Source organism: Lycorma delicatula, chromosome 5, assembly GCF_047948215.1.
Source record: "Lycorma delicatula isolate Av1 chromosome 5, ASM4794821v1, whole genome shotgun sequence".
NCBI classification, from domain to species: Eukaryota; Metazoa; Arthropoda; class Insecta; order Hemiptera; family Fulgoridae; genus Lycorma; species Lycorma delicatula.
Genome location: NC_134459.1, coordinates 139403005 through 139421695, shown reverse-complemented (window position 1 = coordinate 139421695; position 18691 = coordinate 139403005). Strand labels below are relative to the sequence as shown.

General features: G+C 32.3%; 1 protein-coding gene across 1 annotated transcript in view; it reads left to right on the top strand.

Annotated features, from left to right (window-relative positions):
• Nucleotides 1–18691, top strand: part of LOC142325419 (uncharacterized) — a 185749-nt gene that overhangs the window by 152532 nt on the left and 14526 nt on the right. Inside the window, exon 3 of the mRNA XM_075367166.1 lies at nt 17748–17937. Coding sequence (XP_075223281.1) covers nt 17748–17937 — 190 coding nt within the window. The remainder of the gene's footprint in view (nt 1–17747; nt 17938–18691) is intronic.

Here is an 18691-nt window from a genome sequence, read left to right as displayed (position 1 = left end):
TTTTATTAATTTTTCTCATTCTTTATTTTAACATCTATCTTACCAAATTTTAGATAATTGTAAATTAAAAATAATTTTAGAAAACTTTTTATAAAATTAATCAGCTAAAACATTATAAATTAATTTTTTTAAATATACTTTAAACTATATTATAAGTAACTTATATTTTAATTTTATAAATGTTATAATTTATTTTACAAACTTAAATTTTTATTTTCAAAGAGCCGTTCAATACTTCATAAGTTGCATAGAATCAAATGAGAACTGACAATTTAAATTTCTAGGTTAAGTTGATTGTTATTGAATGCATGTGTATACATCATTAAAATTCATGAAAAATCATATAAAATACTCACTTCAATACTGCACCTTACAAATTTGCACAATGTACATTTTTTAATTAAACTTTAAAACGTTATTTCAATAAATAATAATATAATATAATATTCTCAATAAGCGCGCAATTCTAGCAGACTCGGCAATGCTTCGCTATTGCTAGATCTCAGTATACAAACAGATTAAATGACAACAATTGAAAGTTTCATAAAATCTTAAAAACTGAACATTAGCAATTTAACAAAATTTAACCTTTCACTTTATAAAAGTCAGAATGTAAATAAATCCAAATGGCAAAACCACAGCACTACCTATTGGATTTAATTCACACCACTCTCTTAATCACAGTATTCGGTGGAAAATAATTTTTTAACGAAAAGTGTTGTGGCTGCAAAATCATTGCAGTTAATACTGAACATTAAGAAACTTACAAAACATTACGGAACCTTATAAAATTTCACCTTTAACTTAATAAAATTCAGAATGTAAATAAATCCAATTGCCAGAACAGCACTACCTATCTATTCTCTATTCAAACTATTCTCTAAATAAGAATTTTAATGTAAGAATAACACTAAGCTACGACGCAAGTAACTGATATGCGAAATAGCAACAAAATAAAAAAAATTCCTAGAATTCTATCGCAGCACCAACTACCAGGTTTAACTGATAAACCAAAAATTAAAAAAAACTTCTAAAACGCGATCGCAGCTCTGCCTACCGGACCCAATTGTGAACCTTAACCATCAAGATCAACAACACATAAATAAATTAAAAAAACATTTTCACTTCAATACTGTACCTTACAAATTTGCACAATGTATATTTTTTAATTACACTTTAAAACGTTATTTCAAAAAATAATAATATAATATTTCTCAATACGCGCACAATTCTAAACGCGATCGCAGTGCTGCCTACTTGTTACTTAATCAGTTGTGATTTTGTTTACATTGGCAACGGCCATACGGGCTCTTTGTGATTGGTCGTTGTGTTTGACAGCGGCCATCTTGCATTGATCTGATTGGTTTTCCTTTGTTTACATTTCCATCTGATTTATTAGCCTCTTATTTATTAAAAAACTGTTTTCTCGCGATTTTTTGCAACACAATAATAACATAAAATTACGAAATATTTTTCTCAATTTGATCGCAGCCCCAACTGTCCGGACAAACTAAAATTAAAATAGAATATTATTGAATATTCGATACTGCTATGGTAGTGCAGTCTGCCGGATCCAATGTAGAACATTCCAAAATCAACAACTACTTATAAATACAAAATTAATTAAAAAATCATTTTCCAGTGGACCAACTTGTGAATCTAAATCATTCTCGAATCCCCTTGAACACACACACAAAATTTCATCAAAATCAGTCCAGCCGTTTAGGACGAGTTCACTTTCATACACACGCACACAAGAAATATATATATATAAAGATATATCTTTGAATTAATTAAAATTTTATATTTTAACATTAGTTATTAAAATTATTAGAGTCGTTAATTTAAAACTAGTTGTAACTATTTGTTTTTTTTTATGGTTAAAACTGATAACTGAACCAACTGGTAAGAGTTTAAAAGACTGTTCCAATCAGAGAGTGACTCGCCGAAATAATATGTCTTTAACGTAAGAGTTCTTTAATTCGATCCGTATAAAAAAAAACCCGCTCTTCACGAAAGGGCTGGTTCAGCGTTCAAGTCATAGTAAAATCAGTTATTTTTACACGGATTTGAATACTAGATCGTAGATACCGGTGTTCTTTGGTGGTTGGGTTTCATCTAACCACACATCTCAGGAATGGTCGAACTGAGACTGTAGACTACGTTTCATTTACACTCATACATATCATCTTCATTCATCCTCTGAAGTATTATCTGAATGGTAATTACCGGAGGCTAAACAGGAAAAAGGAAAAGAAAGAGAAAAGGTCGACCATTCCTGAGAAGTGTGGCTAATTGAACCCCAACCACCAAACTCCACCGTCATCCACTGCCTAGTATTCAAATCCATATTAGACTAATTATACTCGGATTTAATCCTGAAAACCTTCTTAGATTTTGAAAATCGCTGTTAACAACTGATTTACAACGACGAGTTAAATACTAGACCACCAAATACTAGACTAGATAGCCCGGAGGGCTATCTTTATTTTGTGCAAAAATTTTCTGCTGGTCTTTGTTCTTACACTTATAGTGTAACATCATATAAACGAAATTAATTGTTCAATGAATTGTTCAAACGAAAATAATTGTTCAAATGTTCAATGAAAAAATGTAAGTCCGAATTGACATCCTTTCTCAAATGACGTTTTTAGCTTTAAAATTATGCAGTATTAAAAGTATAATTTGAGAAACAGAATTAAAAATTCTTATTTAAACCTTTAGATCCCAGTTGACGGTCATAATCAAGTGACGTTTTCATTATCATAACTGTACGTATTTTGATAATAATTGTTAAAAAAAGAAATTCACAACTTGAGAAACAAACAAAAAACATCCAGTTGAATCGAAAATTACATTTAAAAAAATAATATTTTAAATACAACTTCCAATCAGCCCTCAAGTTTTTTGGGGCTTAAAAGTATATTTAATAATTATTTATTTCGATAAATCTGATCGATTTAGTGTAATGTTATTCAACAAGGATTTTAGGTATTTTTTTACTGCTTACAAGAGAAAATCTTAAGACGTAAGGTAAAACCTTATATATATGTAACAGTATTACTCTTATTTTTGGTAAATCTGTAATGCAAATGAATATTGAAAAACCGTGTTAAAATAACTCTTATAGTACAGCCAATTTGTCATCAAAATAGGCTTTCTTTCTTTTTCCTGTTTAGCCTCCGGTAACTACAGTTTAGATAATACTTCAGAGGATGAATGAGGATGATATGTACGAGTGTGAATGAAGTGTAGTCTTGTACATTCTCAGTTCGACCATACCTGAGATGTGTGGTTAATTGAAACCCAACCACCAAAGAACGCCGGTATCCACGATCTAGTATTCAAGTCCGTGTAAAAATAGCTGGCTTTACTAGGACTTGAACGCTGGAACTCTCGAATTCCAAATCAGCTGATTTGGGAAGACGCGTTCACCACTAGACCAACCCGGTGGGTATCAAAGTAGGCTGTATTTGAAAATCCTTACCTACCGATTGATCTTTTGTCCATGCGTTAGGGGTGATGAGGGAAGCTTAACTTCAGATTTTTAACATCCCCCCTCCCATAGAGTTTTTAAAAACTCAAAAAGTTTTGAAATACGTTTTTCTCTGAATCTATGCATTTTAGAGAAACGTTTTTCTAACAAAAAATGTAAAGGACATTCTCCTCTACAATTACTGTCTTTGAAGTTATGCCGTATAATTTGAAATTGAAATACTAGGTGGCGCTGAAGTTGTAAAAAACGTTGTAAACGAGTAGACCGGTTTCGAACACGTGCCCAATTCACAACATTTTCACACTTTCACAAGCTATAGTTCCAAAACGGTAAGTCGTACAAGAAAATTGTTTAAATAAAAGTTGTACCTGTTTTTTTTTTAATTTTTCCAAATGCAAAACAGACGAAAAACAATTTTTCCGGTGAAAAACCCCGAAAAAAACACGTTTTTTACAACTTCAGCGCCACCTAGTATTTCAATTTAAAATTATACGGCATAACTTCAAAAACATTAATTGTAGAGGAGAATGTCGTCTACATTTTTTGTTTGACAAACTTTTCTCTAAATGCATAGATTTAGAGAAAAACGCATTTCAAAAACTTTTTGAGTTTTTCAAACATCTAAGGGAGAGGGATGTTAAAAATCTGGAGTTAAGCTTCCCTCATTACCCCTAACATATGGAAAAAACATCAATCGGTAGGTAAGGATTTTCAAATAAAAATATAGATTGACTGTACTATTACTTTTCGAACAAAACCAGTTGATCAGCAAAAGATTTCAACGATACATCATTTTTCTATATTTAATATAATTAAAATTTAATAATTTTTTTTTATAAACTTGATAATAATCTAAAAAAAAATTATTCTACATAATTAAATTGATTAACGTTTCAATCAAGAGAAATTGTGATTTTTTCAATTGAAAAACTAAAATCATCTTTTGTAAAACCATAACGTAGAATCAACGACAAAATTTGATTCCTACAACATTTATTTAGAAAGTTTTTTAAACATAATGGCGAAATGTGTATTACCGTGAGTAGTTGGGGTTTTACGACTTGTCACTGTTTTATAATGTCCTTGCCATAAAACTGAAGAACTTGAATTTTTGTTGTTAAGAGTAGTACATTTTTCAAATATACTTAAGTACGGTCGAAAAGCATAATATTTATAGGAAAAAAAGGAACTCGTTTAATTTAATGACGAAGATTATTTATATTACTTATTAAAGCGGCACTAATTTGAACCAACGAGTTCCTTTTAACCGATGATCGCTGGAAATCGTAAATAAGTTAAAAGATTTTAAAGCGTGAAATTATGTTGTAAAACAATCGACAGACAAGTGTACATACGACCCTGACCTTATTAATAGAGACGCGTAATTCTTCACCTAATCTCCCCACTCCTTTCATAAAATTTAAAATTCACTTGCAACGAGGAACAATTCCGTGTAACCTAGACAATGAAACTATCAGAAGTTGTTACTTATAAATTTAATGATAATTAATTCAACGATAACACTGTTCGATTTAGGTATTTAATTAAATACATATAATATATTTTTAGTAGCGATTTCTCTGGAACCGGAGAGAAGAGCTGACGGTCAATAAATTCCAGCTACTTCTCAAAAATGTTCATTTTTACTTGGTAGTATTAAATAAAATGAAATGTCTTTCAAACAAATTATTTCTACAAAGCATTTTCGTATGATGTATATAGACACAACTATTATTTTGTTTTGTATTGTATTAGGATGTCCGGCTACACCTCTCCAACGTAATAGACTTTTTGGGTAACCATTCGATAGGAAACAAAGAGGCCCGTTAGGTGCAATCGCCAACTAAATTCTAAGACTTTAAAAAACTTTTAAAGGGCCGTACATCCTTAACACACGAGAAATCAGATAAAACTCATACAAACACCTTCTAAAGGAAAAGAAAGTTAATGAACAACCGCAGAAGGAGACCAACAACCGAACCGGAAGACGTTCTTCACAGGTGCTTCTAGGCAGCGGTCATTCATCTCGCTTACAATCCTTCGATATTTCTTTACCGAAGAAAGCAGCATATCGCTGCTGTAAATGACGTTGTGTTGACCGGTTAGTATATTTTCCTGAGATGCTAATCAGCCGCCTGAAAACAGATTTCCTTAACAAAAACCCTCGCAATAATTATGTGAACTCTTCAACTATTTTACAAAACTAAAAAATCTACACACGTTTCTATTTGTTTTTATGAACAAAGTTAAATCCTGGTAGTTCCAACGAAATCTTTTATCACTATTTTCGGTAGCTTGGTACTTAGTATTAAATTTTCGTGAGTCTTTCGTATAATTTGTTTTAAAGTAAAGCGCAATTATTAATATAAAACATTCCAAAAAAAAATTAATCGTTCTGCTCGTAAAATTTTGTTTCGAATTATTATTTTTGCGGTATAGCCGTTAAAAAATGAGTTGACGCCTTTTCCGAACACACTTCCACCACATTAGTCCATTCCCTCTAATAGAGATATGACTGAACGATTCGTATTGTTAAACCGTATACTTGCTAAAGTTATACACAGTTCTGGAGATGATCAAAGTTTGTCTTCCTGAACCTCGGTCCAGGGGGCTCTTTTAGTATGTCGTTATTTTTAGTAAGACCTCTGGTTTTTTGTAAGGGAATGGGATGTTTTCTTGCAGTACATATTAAATCGGCGGAAGAAAACTCGTCGATTAGTTATGTGCTGCTTTTTCCCGATAAAAATTTTCTCGCGGAAGGTAGTGAAGAGAAATAGGCATTCGCTGCCTAAGGGGATCTTAAAGGTGTCCTTTGAACGAGGTTATTTTTCATGAAAGATGGTCGTACCACAGGTACATCCTTCCTCAATGAAACCGCTGATATACGCGGATAAATAATTATGTTCTTCATATTATCTAAGCTAGTTTTTCGCAAAGCTTTGAAGCATTACAACATTTGAAATATTATAGAACACATCTGAAGTTACAAAATAATTTTATACCAAATACATTTGTACAGTTTCATACGACGGGAGAAAGCTTTAAATTCGTATAGTATGATAACCCGGCAGACAGGCTTCGTTCTATCTTCCTTATCTTTGTATCTTCTTTTTTATTTGAATACACAAAGGACCTGTTAACGTATAGCCCAAAATATGAACCGATGAAAAATTAATTCCAACATTCACGAATGTCCTTGAAAGAAAAGTATTACTCTAAATATCGGTCATAATATCTCTCTTTAGAAAAAAACAAACAAAATAATAAATATATTTTTATTTAGACGGTCATTGTTTCTGTTTAACGTCATTGTCGTTTCCCGTGTTGCCCCATCAAACGGCTGCCAAATCACGTCCCCGTGATTAGCTACACTGAATAATGCACCGTAAAGCAAACTGCAGAAACGTGCTGTTCCATTGCTCGATCACACGTTACGAATGGAAATGGAACAAGAAACAAAGAAACGTATTATTTAAGCCCGCAACAAACTTCTTTCCCTCCCCCTCCACGCACACCTTACCACAACAAATTACCTTTAAGTCTGTGTAGCTCCGTCTTCTATATCGGAGAGCACATTTCAATTATTCAACCGTATTAAAACATAACGACAACAGCTATAACAATATAACATTTTATTACTTGTTTCATGCCTCTTAATAAGAAATGCGTCTTTAAAGTAAAAAGAAAGAACTAAGAACACATTAAATGTATATGTGTTATTAGGTTCTCCGTATTATATCTAAATGTTTAATACATAACTCCTACGAAACCAGTCGTTTCATTTTCAACGTTTACATTAAATGTTCTTCTCAAACCTTTTAGTACTACGTTTTTTTTTTTTTAACTCTCTGATTACTATAAGAAATTAAATAATTAAATTAACCGTTAATGAGATAAAAGTAACAACGATGTAATCTTTTTTGTGAATATACAATTTTACAGGATCGGTACGAAATATAGGCCGATCAAGTTACTGCAAAGAGCGCCCAGCGAAGGGAATTCGAAAATTCAGAAAGGTGGAATCGGCTCCGAAAATCGATTTGTGTAATTAGATTATAGTTAACAAGCGTTTTAACGCTTCTGTATTGGTTCTAAATCAACAATTCGAAAACATACCTCATTACTCATAGCGACTTTTTCCTCATTTAGAATATATACGAGTCATCATTCATTTGTGTGTTCTCTATTCATTATTATTTTCATCTTTCATCATATAACCTCTACATAATTACTACATCCAATAGTTTCAGCTATAGCTGAAACTATTGGATGTTTGTTGTTTTAACTATTGGAAACTATTGTTGTTTTAATGTACAGCCGAACACTACAGTTCATCTTTTAAAAGATTTCTCTACGTTTTCCTATTCTTTTGAAACTTCAAATTTCGTACTTAATCTTTTACAGGAGTATATACGGTGGAGGAGTGTGATGGTTACAACCCTGCGCTTCAGAGACTATTCATTCCGCTTTTGCTTTTCGTACCGTCTATATCTGCCTACCGTAAACCGCTACATACAACAAATATTTTTCTAATCGTTAAGTTCTACATACGATATCAGTATACTTCTTTCTACACAAAAGTTCTTCTCTTTTCTATTACCGGTCTGCTTTCGATCTCCATCTTACATGGTCCATCTTGTAAAACTTTGCGATTAATAATGACGTAAAGTTTATTGAAATACTAAGTCGATAAAAATTTACACAGAAAAATAAACAAACTCATTATAACCTAACAATTACGTAAAACTAACCTAACATGACGTGAGGTAGTCTGCCGAATCGCCAACATTTGTACACTTTAACTAACAATGTAGCTGAAAATATTAAATTAAACTATACCGAACAAATCAAGACTCCTCGTTTGGGAGTCGAGTGAATTTCCGCCTCAAACTCAAACACAACAGAGAAAAAACATAAGAAAACGACAAACGGGTGTTATTCACAGTAACGGTGTAGCTTCTAATGAAAGGTCGCGACTTTTTATTTATTAGAACATGCACAACATGATGACCACCGCTAGTTACTACTTTGTTATGCACTTTTCTTTATATCAAAGCTATTTTCAATATTAAATATTCATTAATCGACACGTTAACATGTTTTTTACTCTTTTTTAATCGTCACGCAAAATGAATCCGCCATTTCTATTCTTCTTAGACAGCAAGCCAACACATTAAATGGCACAAAAAAAAAATGGTTAGCTTTATAAAAAACTAATTCCGTTTTGTTTATAATTAGTCAGAAGGCGCAGGCTATAGTTACCTATCTTTTTCCGTTTAGCCTCCTGAACCACCGTAAGATATTAGAGGATGAATGAGGATGATATACATGAATGTAAATGACGTCTAGTCTTATACAGTCTGAGGTCGACCACTCCTGAGATCTTGGGTGATTGAAACCCAACCACCAAAGAACACACATTTCACAAGACCACCAATGGTTTTACTCTTTTCATGTTAAAAAAAATTGAAACCATTTTCTCTGCGTGTGTGTGTGTGTGTGTATTCTATCAGATGGTGGAAGCTGTCATGGTTCAGAAAACACTAGGGTGTTTCAAAAGGTTATGAAAAAATATTTTAATCAATTATTCGTAAGAATTTAATAGAATATGAATTAAAATGTAAAAAAAAAATAAATATATAAGATAAAATATAATTAATTAAATATAATGAAATTAGAAATAACGAATAGTTTATTAATTACGATTTTTGCCCCAAAAGTAATTGTATTGATTTTCCTACGGACGAACAAGTGATGTAAAACGTCCTTGATCTATAACAGCGCGTAGGTGACCTTGGCTGCACGTGCATACTTTTTTCAACTGGATCGGTTTAGTCGCGCACTACTGCTCTTCGTGTATGGTCGTGTTTTATAACCCCGTTACGTTTGCGACGGAGGACAATATTGAACAACGTTACGCTATCAATTTCTGTGTGAAACTTAAAAAGTCTGCCACAGAAACATTTGATTCTTTAACCCAAGCGTATGGAGATGCCACTCTATCGAGAACTATGGTCTTTAAGAGTGGCACAAAGCTTTCAAAGAGGGTCGAGGAAAACGTTGAAGATAACCCTCGTTATGGAAGACCAACTTCGTCAACAAACGATGAAAATGCGGAAGTGATACGAACTGTGCAGTGTGCACGAAGAATTTGTACCTCCAGGGCAGACAGTTAATAGCGTCTTTTATAAAGATGTCTTGGAAAAACTTCGAAAACGGGTCCAGCGAGTCCGAACGGACATTGCACATGATTTGGTGCTGCATCACGATAACGCCAGCTCACACTTCGTTTTCAATTCAAGAATTTCTGGTGAAGAAAAACATTCCCTTACTTCGACAGTCTCCCTACAGCTCAGATCTAGCTCCGTACGATTTCTACCTCTTCCCTAAGTTGAAGAAGCGTTATCATTTCGGGACGAAAAAACAAAAAAAAAAATTCTTTTTTTTCTACACCAGAACAGGCGTAGAAAACTGTTCTGCCATTTTATTCCTCACAGCCCAATATACAGCCGCCATATTAACATGGCTTTGTCAGTTACCATAGATAAAGTTGACGGACATACAAATATATGATCGGCTGTCATTTCTTCTTCGTTGCATATGATGCACTGTGAAGTTTCAGCTACTTCTATTCTGTTTAGATGGTGTCGCAAATAATCGTGTCAGTGCTACCGCTCTAGGTAAAGTCGGTAGAGGTCGTTTTTTTAGGGTCGAGCATTGACGCCCGACGTTTGTCTCAACAATCTCTAAAATTTGCTGCTCTTCCTCTCTCCTTGATAGCACTGCAGATCATTTGTTTCGCACTACGCATAAATAGGCAGGATGAGCTGTGGTAGGCGTGCACCCACCCGCGCAAGATGATCCGCTTTTTCATTTCCATAGTTACCGCAACGGGCCGGAATCTATTGCATCGCTAGCCCACGTACGTTTTTACTAAGGGTGACCGTATTTTTTCGGCATGCGAGGATTCCATAAGTAGAAGGGGTTGACTAGAGGCAATCGCAAGCAGTGCTGCCTTCGAATCCGACAGCAGCACTATCTTTTTCCCCGGCAACATCCGTCATTTTTCCCAAGGTCGGTGTAATAGCAACCTACCTCTCCGTCAAAATTTGAGGTATTTTTCCCGACAGCTGCTGAAAGTTGAAACAGGCTGATATACACACCTGCGTCTGCATCAGTATTTGCTCCAGTAACTGATCCATCCATGTATATTCGAATCCATTCTGGCTCAGGATAGCGTTCAGCTATAGTGGCCGATGGCACCGCATTTTGTTCTTCCACAAGAGTCAGGAATTTGTTGATGAGCATTATTAGGTCTAAAGTAACCGTAATCGGACACGTCCAACAACCATGTTTAGATAGGTCTGGCAGAGTCTCTCTTAATTCAAAGTTCAGGCCTAGGTTTGAGGTGATAGATTTTGTCACATGGCTAAACGTCACTTCTGATTTTTACCTCTTGGTTGTATTCCTATTGTTTGCCCAGTAGTCACTACCGTTTCTAAGAACGCGCTCATACAGGAGGCGTTCCTTTCTCGTCTGTCTTTCAGGGTCTCAAGTTCTGCATGTATTTGCATGGCTAATATCGGGGTTGATTTTGTCGCTCCGGTAATGATCCTAAGTGCCTTCTTTTCAACCAAATCAAGATGCCTCAAGGCTGAGTCACCATAATTCCGGATCCATACTTCGGAACTGGTCTTACATATGATGTATAAGCAGTTTCTAAAACCTCTGCGGTAGCTCCCCATTTTATGGCTGTTATTCGTTACATCAGCCGTTTGTTTCAGTCAGTTCTGTTTGACTATGTGTGCGTGGTCCCTAGAGGTCTAATTGAAAAAAACGTATAAAGATTATACAAAGATGTATAAACATATAAATAATGTATAAACATTTATATGAAGTAAGTATTTTTGCCGGGAAGACGATAACTATCATGTAAAGGTAAAATAGCCTATTTCATTTTATTTATTTTACGTCATCATATACATCACGATGAAAGAGAAGAAAGGTATAACCGAAATAGCTGTTATAACAACCATAGAAAGTTTGTATTATAATTGATTTCAAAAATCAATTTTTTTTTAATTCGGAACAAACAATTGTTTTTTGAGGGATACCTTCACACTGTAAATATTTTTCGAGGGTTTGTATTATTGGCAATTTTCTTAACTTCATGTTTTTGTCATAAGAGATACACTAACACTTACAATGAACTGTTTTTTTGGTGGTTATGATATAATTTTATCTTTTATAAGAAGAATATCCTTTTTTTATAATTAAATTTACCTACTAATAAATGTAAACTGTAAATCAAACTAAACAAAAATTACACTATAACGGGCATATCATGGGACGTGGACCTTTTATTTTCAATAGTTAACTTCTAATATGAAATAAAAAATTTCGGCTAAAAGAAAGAAAATTTTGTGGAATTAAACGGAATCGAGCAACTTAATCGTAAATATAAATAGACCACCCTTTACATATAATAAATATTTTCCGAATATTAACTCGTACTCTAACACTATAAGCGTAAAAAAATCAAGAATTCCGTTTCTCGTATTTTTACCCGATTTATAAAAGATGTCTCTTATTTAATAATAATCAAACTATTAAAAAAGAAATGTTGGCAGTCCAAAGTAAACAAAGTATGAAACCATACGAGAGTCGACAAGACACTAACATGCCCTCTTTAAAATAAATAAATCCTACGGCACAAAGAAAAAATAAAAATAAATATATATTAAGTTAACTAAGAAAATTTTAGTTCTTAATTTAATATACATTTCATTTTTAAGTGGATCAAAAATATGTATATATACTTATTTGAGTGACATTATTCTAGCCCGATAAATTTAACATTTATTAATAGTTAGCTCATACAATAACAAATACTAATCACTCCAGTTCAGATTATAAAAAATAAATGTTTACCGAATTGAGCGTACATCATTAACTGTTAATATCAGTACCTATATTTCTATTAAACCTATCTGCTCACAAATGGACAATAAGATTAAAAAAAAATCGAATCGAATACCAAATTCACCATTTAACAACTTCTGCTTATTCCATAATTTTGAATATTATTACATTAAGCGCTGCAATTATCCTTAAGACTTTATACATTAAACGCTCTCTAATCAGTGAATAATTAAGTGGCGATTTTAAAAATAATACTAATAAATTGGCCGTGATTCTCGACCGTAATTTCTCCTAAACAGCGATTCGGCTCACTATCACATAATTGTAACAAAACTATCTCTTTCTAATTCAAAAGATATCTTTCGATTTTCTCACATCACTTATAGCCTACCCAAAGTTAATTCATCAGGTAATATCTGTTAATTCTTTTTTTTTTTTTTAATACGGCCGATTTTAATGATTTTACTAGAAAAGACCATCCAACAACTTGCATAAAAGAGTCGGCAAAATATATTTAACGAATATAGCAAAAACTTAAAAAAATATGGAAGACCAAAGAATCTGGATAAAAATTACATATCCTTGTACGTATAGTTACAAGATAATGAATATTTTTAAAATACCAACTTTAATGTTATTCACGGCTAGTCTTTAGAAAATCAACTTATGTTCTCGGATATATTAACGATAAAGTTAAATCCGTCGAAAGAACGGGCAAATATAAATTGATTTATAAAGACAATAACTGAAATTTTGGATAATAGGGCGAAATAAAAGCAAAATTGAAAATAAAATAAAGAAGAGTCTCGTTACAATTATAAGTTATCAGAGAATATACAAGTATTAACAAAAAAAAAAACAAAAAAACTGCAAGGCGGCTGAAAAGAAATGAGTAACGGACGGATAAGACCTAAGACCTTAATAAGTTTTAAGTAAATAGTACCTGATGAAATATAAGATGTCAAAACAACCTTGGAAAAGCCGAAGGCTTACTATCATTCATACCTATCAAAAGTGTGATTTCGTACCGATCGCATTCATCGGAACAAAAAAAGTTTCAATAGGCGATTACCATAATCAAATAGTGGGATCGACTTCGAGAGTCGTCTAAGAGATACACCGATTCGGAATTTAAATCCAAACTTTTTCATTAAATACTGTCTCTCGGAAATAAGCGATTCATCAGGAACGGTTTACCGAACACGGCATTCGGTTTAAAAATAATTTTTGATCGGAGTTAATCCCTGTCGTTATGAATTGAAGCGAAGTAAAAACTTGAATAGTCGCACGAAATGTTAAAATTTAATATATATGAGGTTAAGAAACTTTTGCGAAGAAACGTTTACCCGAAAGGGACCGCTTTTAACTCTATTATCGCTTCGTGAACGTCGAAGAATTCATTTCGAAAGATGGTGTTATTGATTAAATATATGAATTAATACTGGACAACATGATAGCGATAGTTCGCGGAAACTGTATAATCGAAAACTAGTCGGACAGAATACCGAGGTTTGATAAAATCTTGTGTAGCGTGATAATTAAATACGTACGGGAGTTGCGCTCTTTGTAACAAACAGTTGTTTTAAAAGTTTTATATCATTTTATATAAGTAAATATTATATTTAAACAAATTAATGTAAACTTAAATAAAGTAAATTCTCTTATTAGAATTGACTGAAAATAATCATTTTTCTAACAGTTACCGTTTATTATTTTTTGTTTTACAGTTAAAAAGTTTTTTCAGTGTAAGGTATACATGGTTTTTGCACAGTTAGTATATGTAAGTAGGAAACATGTAATGTTATTTGCCTATCCCTATATGTCTCGGTGAACCGTAAGTATAATAATAAGTTCGCAATTACAACCATCTTAGAAAGAAAAAAAAAATAGAAACAATAAGGAAAGAAAACGAAGGAATGCGGTACGGCGAAAACGATGTCGCCTAGACGACAGATTCGACACATCTAGTAGTACAAAGTTCTTCTCGGTTGTTAGATAATTTCTATACGAGATCAAAGCTGTATATCACCGACCCAACAATTTTGTGCTAAGCTCCTTAAATGTGAGTTATCTTATATTTAAACTGTCGACGAAAACGAACGTCGAAATTTCATCATTCCTAGGGATACAAATATTCAGTTCATAGAAACGTTTGAGTGCTGTAATGTAGAAAAATATTGTAAATATTTATTATATGGGAAATGGACGTGTTAAGGACTCGAGATGTTCTTTGTAGTATTCGTTCTGTGGCAAAATTGATGGTCTTTTCGATGAATGGATCCCGATCAAGGTTCACTTGATGATGAGTTATTCGTGGACAATTTAAAGTTTCGATAAACGACCCTAATTAAGTTATATTAGAAGTAAAATAAAATCAAAAAATTAATTTTTCATCATTGTTTGGAATGACAAATTACAAGGAATAAAATTCAACATCTACTATACGTAAATTTCTATTAAGAAAAATCATCCAAGTAGACGATCGGTTTAAACGCGCTGAATTTGTATGTTAGATGATGATATGAATTTTTATAACCCGGGTTTTTGTTTACCGATGAAGCCACTTGTAATGCTAATGGGGCAGTTAACACTAAAAGTGTAGAATTTTAAGGAGTTGACCGAATGTAATTTACGAGTACATGCCGGAATCTCTATAAGCGATCGTGATGTGTAGGTTACTACCTGTAATTTCATCTTTGAAAGAAAAACCATCAAGAGAAATATTAAGATAAATTTATTAAAAAGTTATTTTACCTCAAATTGAAAATATTAACTGAGAAAAAAGCGACCATGTTACTTTCATGCAGGAAACTTTGAACACAGAAAGGTTAAACCAGTAGAGATAGGTATATTTCTGGCCTCCTCTAAACCCGGAACTTATAACATTTTTATTTCTTTAAATCGATTAAGAAACACTGAAAAAATATGTGATGACAACAAAGGATTCTTTCTGCAGGTGTGATGGTTACACCCAATTTGACTAAGTGAATGAACATAGGAAGAGATTGTTAAAATCTACAGAACTACTTATGCACCACATATTAAATCTTATTAAGGTATATAAATATTGGGGAACCTTCTAAGATTACAAATTCCTGAAATTCCAGCATTATTTTTTTAATTTTATCTGCTGCAACAAAAGTACCTTTTCTTTCAGAAATTTTTGATCTGCATTTTTCACAATCTAATTTTCCAACCGTAAAAATCAAACAAACATTACATTAATGTTATTATGTATTATTTAAATATTAATGTTGAATTACGTTGGGTAGGCTGTAACTCATATTTGCTGGTGTATATCATTGCCAGCAGCCATAATAATCCACCAAATTATTCTTACGCGGACAAAACTGTGAAATCATCACACAATGGATACTTGCAAGCTTATTAGCTCATCAACTGCTAGCAATTCTTCTTTACAGTGATTTTCTTTGGTTCTGTGCAATCTCATCAACTGCTAGCAATTCTTCTTTACAGTGATTTTCTTTGGTTCTGTGCAATCGTGCAAAGTAATTTTAACTACAAATTTTACTATATTACAATAAGTTTCAATGTGATACTAATAACTCTTTCTGAAGGAGTGATTGAGATTTATTGTGCAGTCCAGTAATTATAGTTGTGGTCAATTCAAGCCCACACACTTTCAAGCAAACATCAACTCTGAAAAATACGGAACTATATAATTTTAGATTACTTTTTGTGGATTTACCTTTTAAACACATTCTCAACTATTTGGACCCTTTGTGTAACCTCCAAATAGAAAAAGATAGATTCTTCTAGACAAATAGAAAAGCCTGGAGAGAGAAAGAGAAAGAAACAGATATCAAGCAAGATGAAACCAGACAGGTGGTTGATTCGTCTCTATTGTATTTAACTAGAGAAAGCAGAATGAAGATTTAAAGAGGAATGGTGGAGAAAGAGGAAAGAGATTTCTTCAAGAAATAGTTTACATGATCTACCAATGAGAGTTTACGATTCTGAAATATTACTTATCAAATACTTTCTTACTTTTACATAGTAACGTGTTCCATGTTTGTACATGCATATAACACGTTGCATATTTCCAACTGATACAACAATACGGTAAGTACAAAAAAGGTCTAATAGTAGCCTTTTTTTGTTACCTTCCTTTATCTCACTTCTTAGTCATTTTTAACTTAATTAAAATTAGTTTTTATTGTCAGTGGACTTGCTTTTTTTATAATTGTTAAGAAATTTTTAACTAATTTATTCAATTTGATGGAACTACAAGAAAAAAATTGTTACTCTCTATATATACTCCCGTGAAGTCGATGAGAATGTTAATGTGGTCAATCATTGATAATCAATTAACTAACAGCAGTATCTAAGGGATTTTCGTGTGATACTGGAAAAGATCAGCTTAGGAACTGTGATTGCACTTACTGCATGTTGCAAGACATTATAATCCAGAGTAGCAAAATAAGTTCCTTCAAGAAAATAACATACAGAATAATTAGGTGAATGATCTGTGATAAATAGTTCAGTAGTTTTACCACCAGTTCATTAGTGTACAATTTGACATTCATGCATAGAGACTAATATAAAATTAATAAAATTCACGTGCAATGACTACTTGTAAATATCTGATCAGCTGTTCTAGCTTTTACATAATTTCTGATTATAAAGTTCTTGTAAGTTGGGTCTAAAGTGGATACGGTAACTATCCTGTGGTCATCATTCTTATATACAAATACATCAACTAATATTGATATTTAGACTCTACTAGCCTCACATTCTAAATTGTCAGCAATAAGTCTTGGCCTAACATTACCAACCAACACACTTTTATAGAGTCTAAAAGAGTAGAATGACTAGAATCAGTCACAATAAAGAAATCAAACTATGGAGTATTAAGCATGACTGTTTACATGCTCTTGATAAAATAAGGTATTAGTCATTATTTATGAATGCTCTTTTGTAGTTGTATACTGTGCAATAGAGAATTGGTGGTGTATATGAAAATTTATTATACTTTAGAAATCTTAATGTTACAAGGTTTTGAAAATGTATAAAGGTCGTATAAAATGTATCTAGTCTGCCAACTAGTCCTTAAACATGAAGTTAATGTTGAATTAACTTCAGTAACTAAATTGTTCTCTTAATAGATAAATTGAAATTGGATTAAGACCATGGCCCTGCAAGTATTAAGTACAGTTGTAATTTATTGTCAGTAAGCAATAATTTTAAACACTAATTTTGAATTGTTCCCATTTTTTGCACATTTGCTGAAAGTGTTAATTTATTTTATTTTCTATCTTGATTAAAGAAAAAATTGTATATATGTGTTCAATTTTGAAATGATATATAGCTCAGGTGGAGCTGAGAGCTGAAAGAGGAAGACATCCTCTCTGGTCGATATATTACCCACCGCAATCACCGACAGCAACAACCGTCTACAAGCCACATTCCACAACGCTTGGCATGCCGTTACCATGGGCATTATCCCCATATCGTTACCCCCAACATCCCTACTTCGTAGCTTCATCTCCATACACAAGGTAATTATATAAGGAATAAAAAGGTACTATATTTACTGTTTATAGTGCTTTTCAAAACATTTTACCCTACCTAAAAAGTACTGAGATTTTAACCTGTTATTGTAAGAAATAAATATCTTTGTGAATAAATATATTTATCTATCCATGTATTTATGTTTTGTTTTTTTTAAGTTTAAAGTTCCTCAGACACATTTTATCAGATTATGTGACATATTTTAATGTTAACATACTTAAACTGTTAACATGGGAACAACTCACAAATAATATTTTGTGACATGAAAATCAGCCAGCTATCATTCAGACAATGATTGCAGAAAATTTGTGTGAATTGTTGAAAATTACTCATAAAACATGTACCCCATTCTTCTCCTCTAATCTTGTTAGTGCAACTTCAACATTCCATAAATTAATTACAAGATTATATAAAAAAACAATTAAAATTTAAATATATTTACAACAATTTTAATTATACTTATCATTTAAGTATTAAAAGTATTTTTGTAATTGATCAAGAACCATGAGATTATGATTGCAGAAGGCAATTTTTTAAATCGGTATTTATTTTGGTTCTCAAAAAAATAATACATTTTATTTACTAAATTATGTATAAAATCAGCACTAGTTATGGGGCAGTATAAAACATAAAAGATGGAAAAGACCAATTATATTTGAGTTTGAAAAAAACATTTTGGGCAGATGCAATAATAATAATAATAGTGCAAAAGGATTCAGAATCTGAAAATGTATAGAAGAG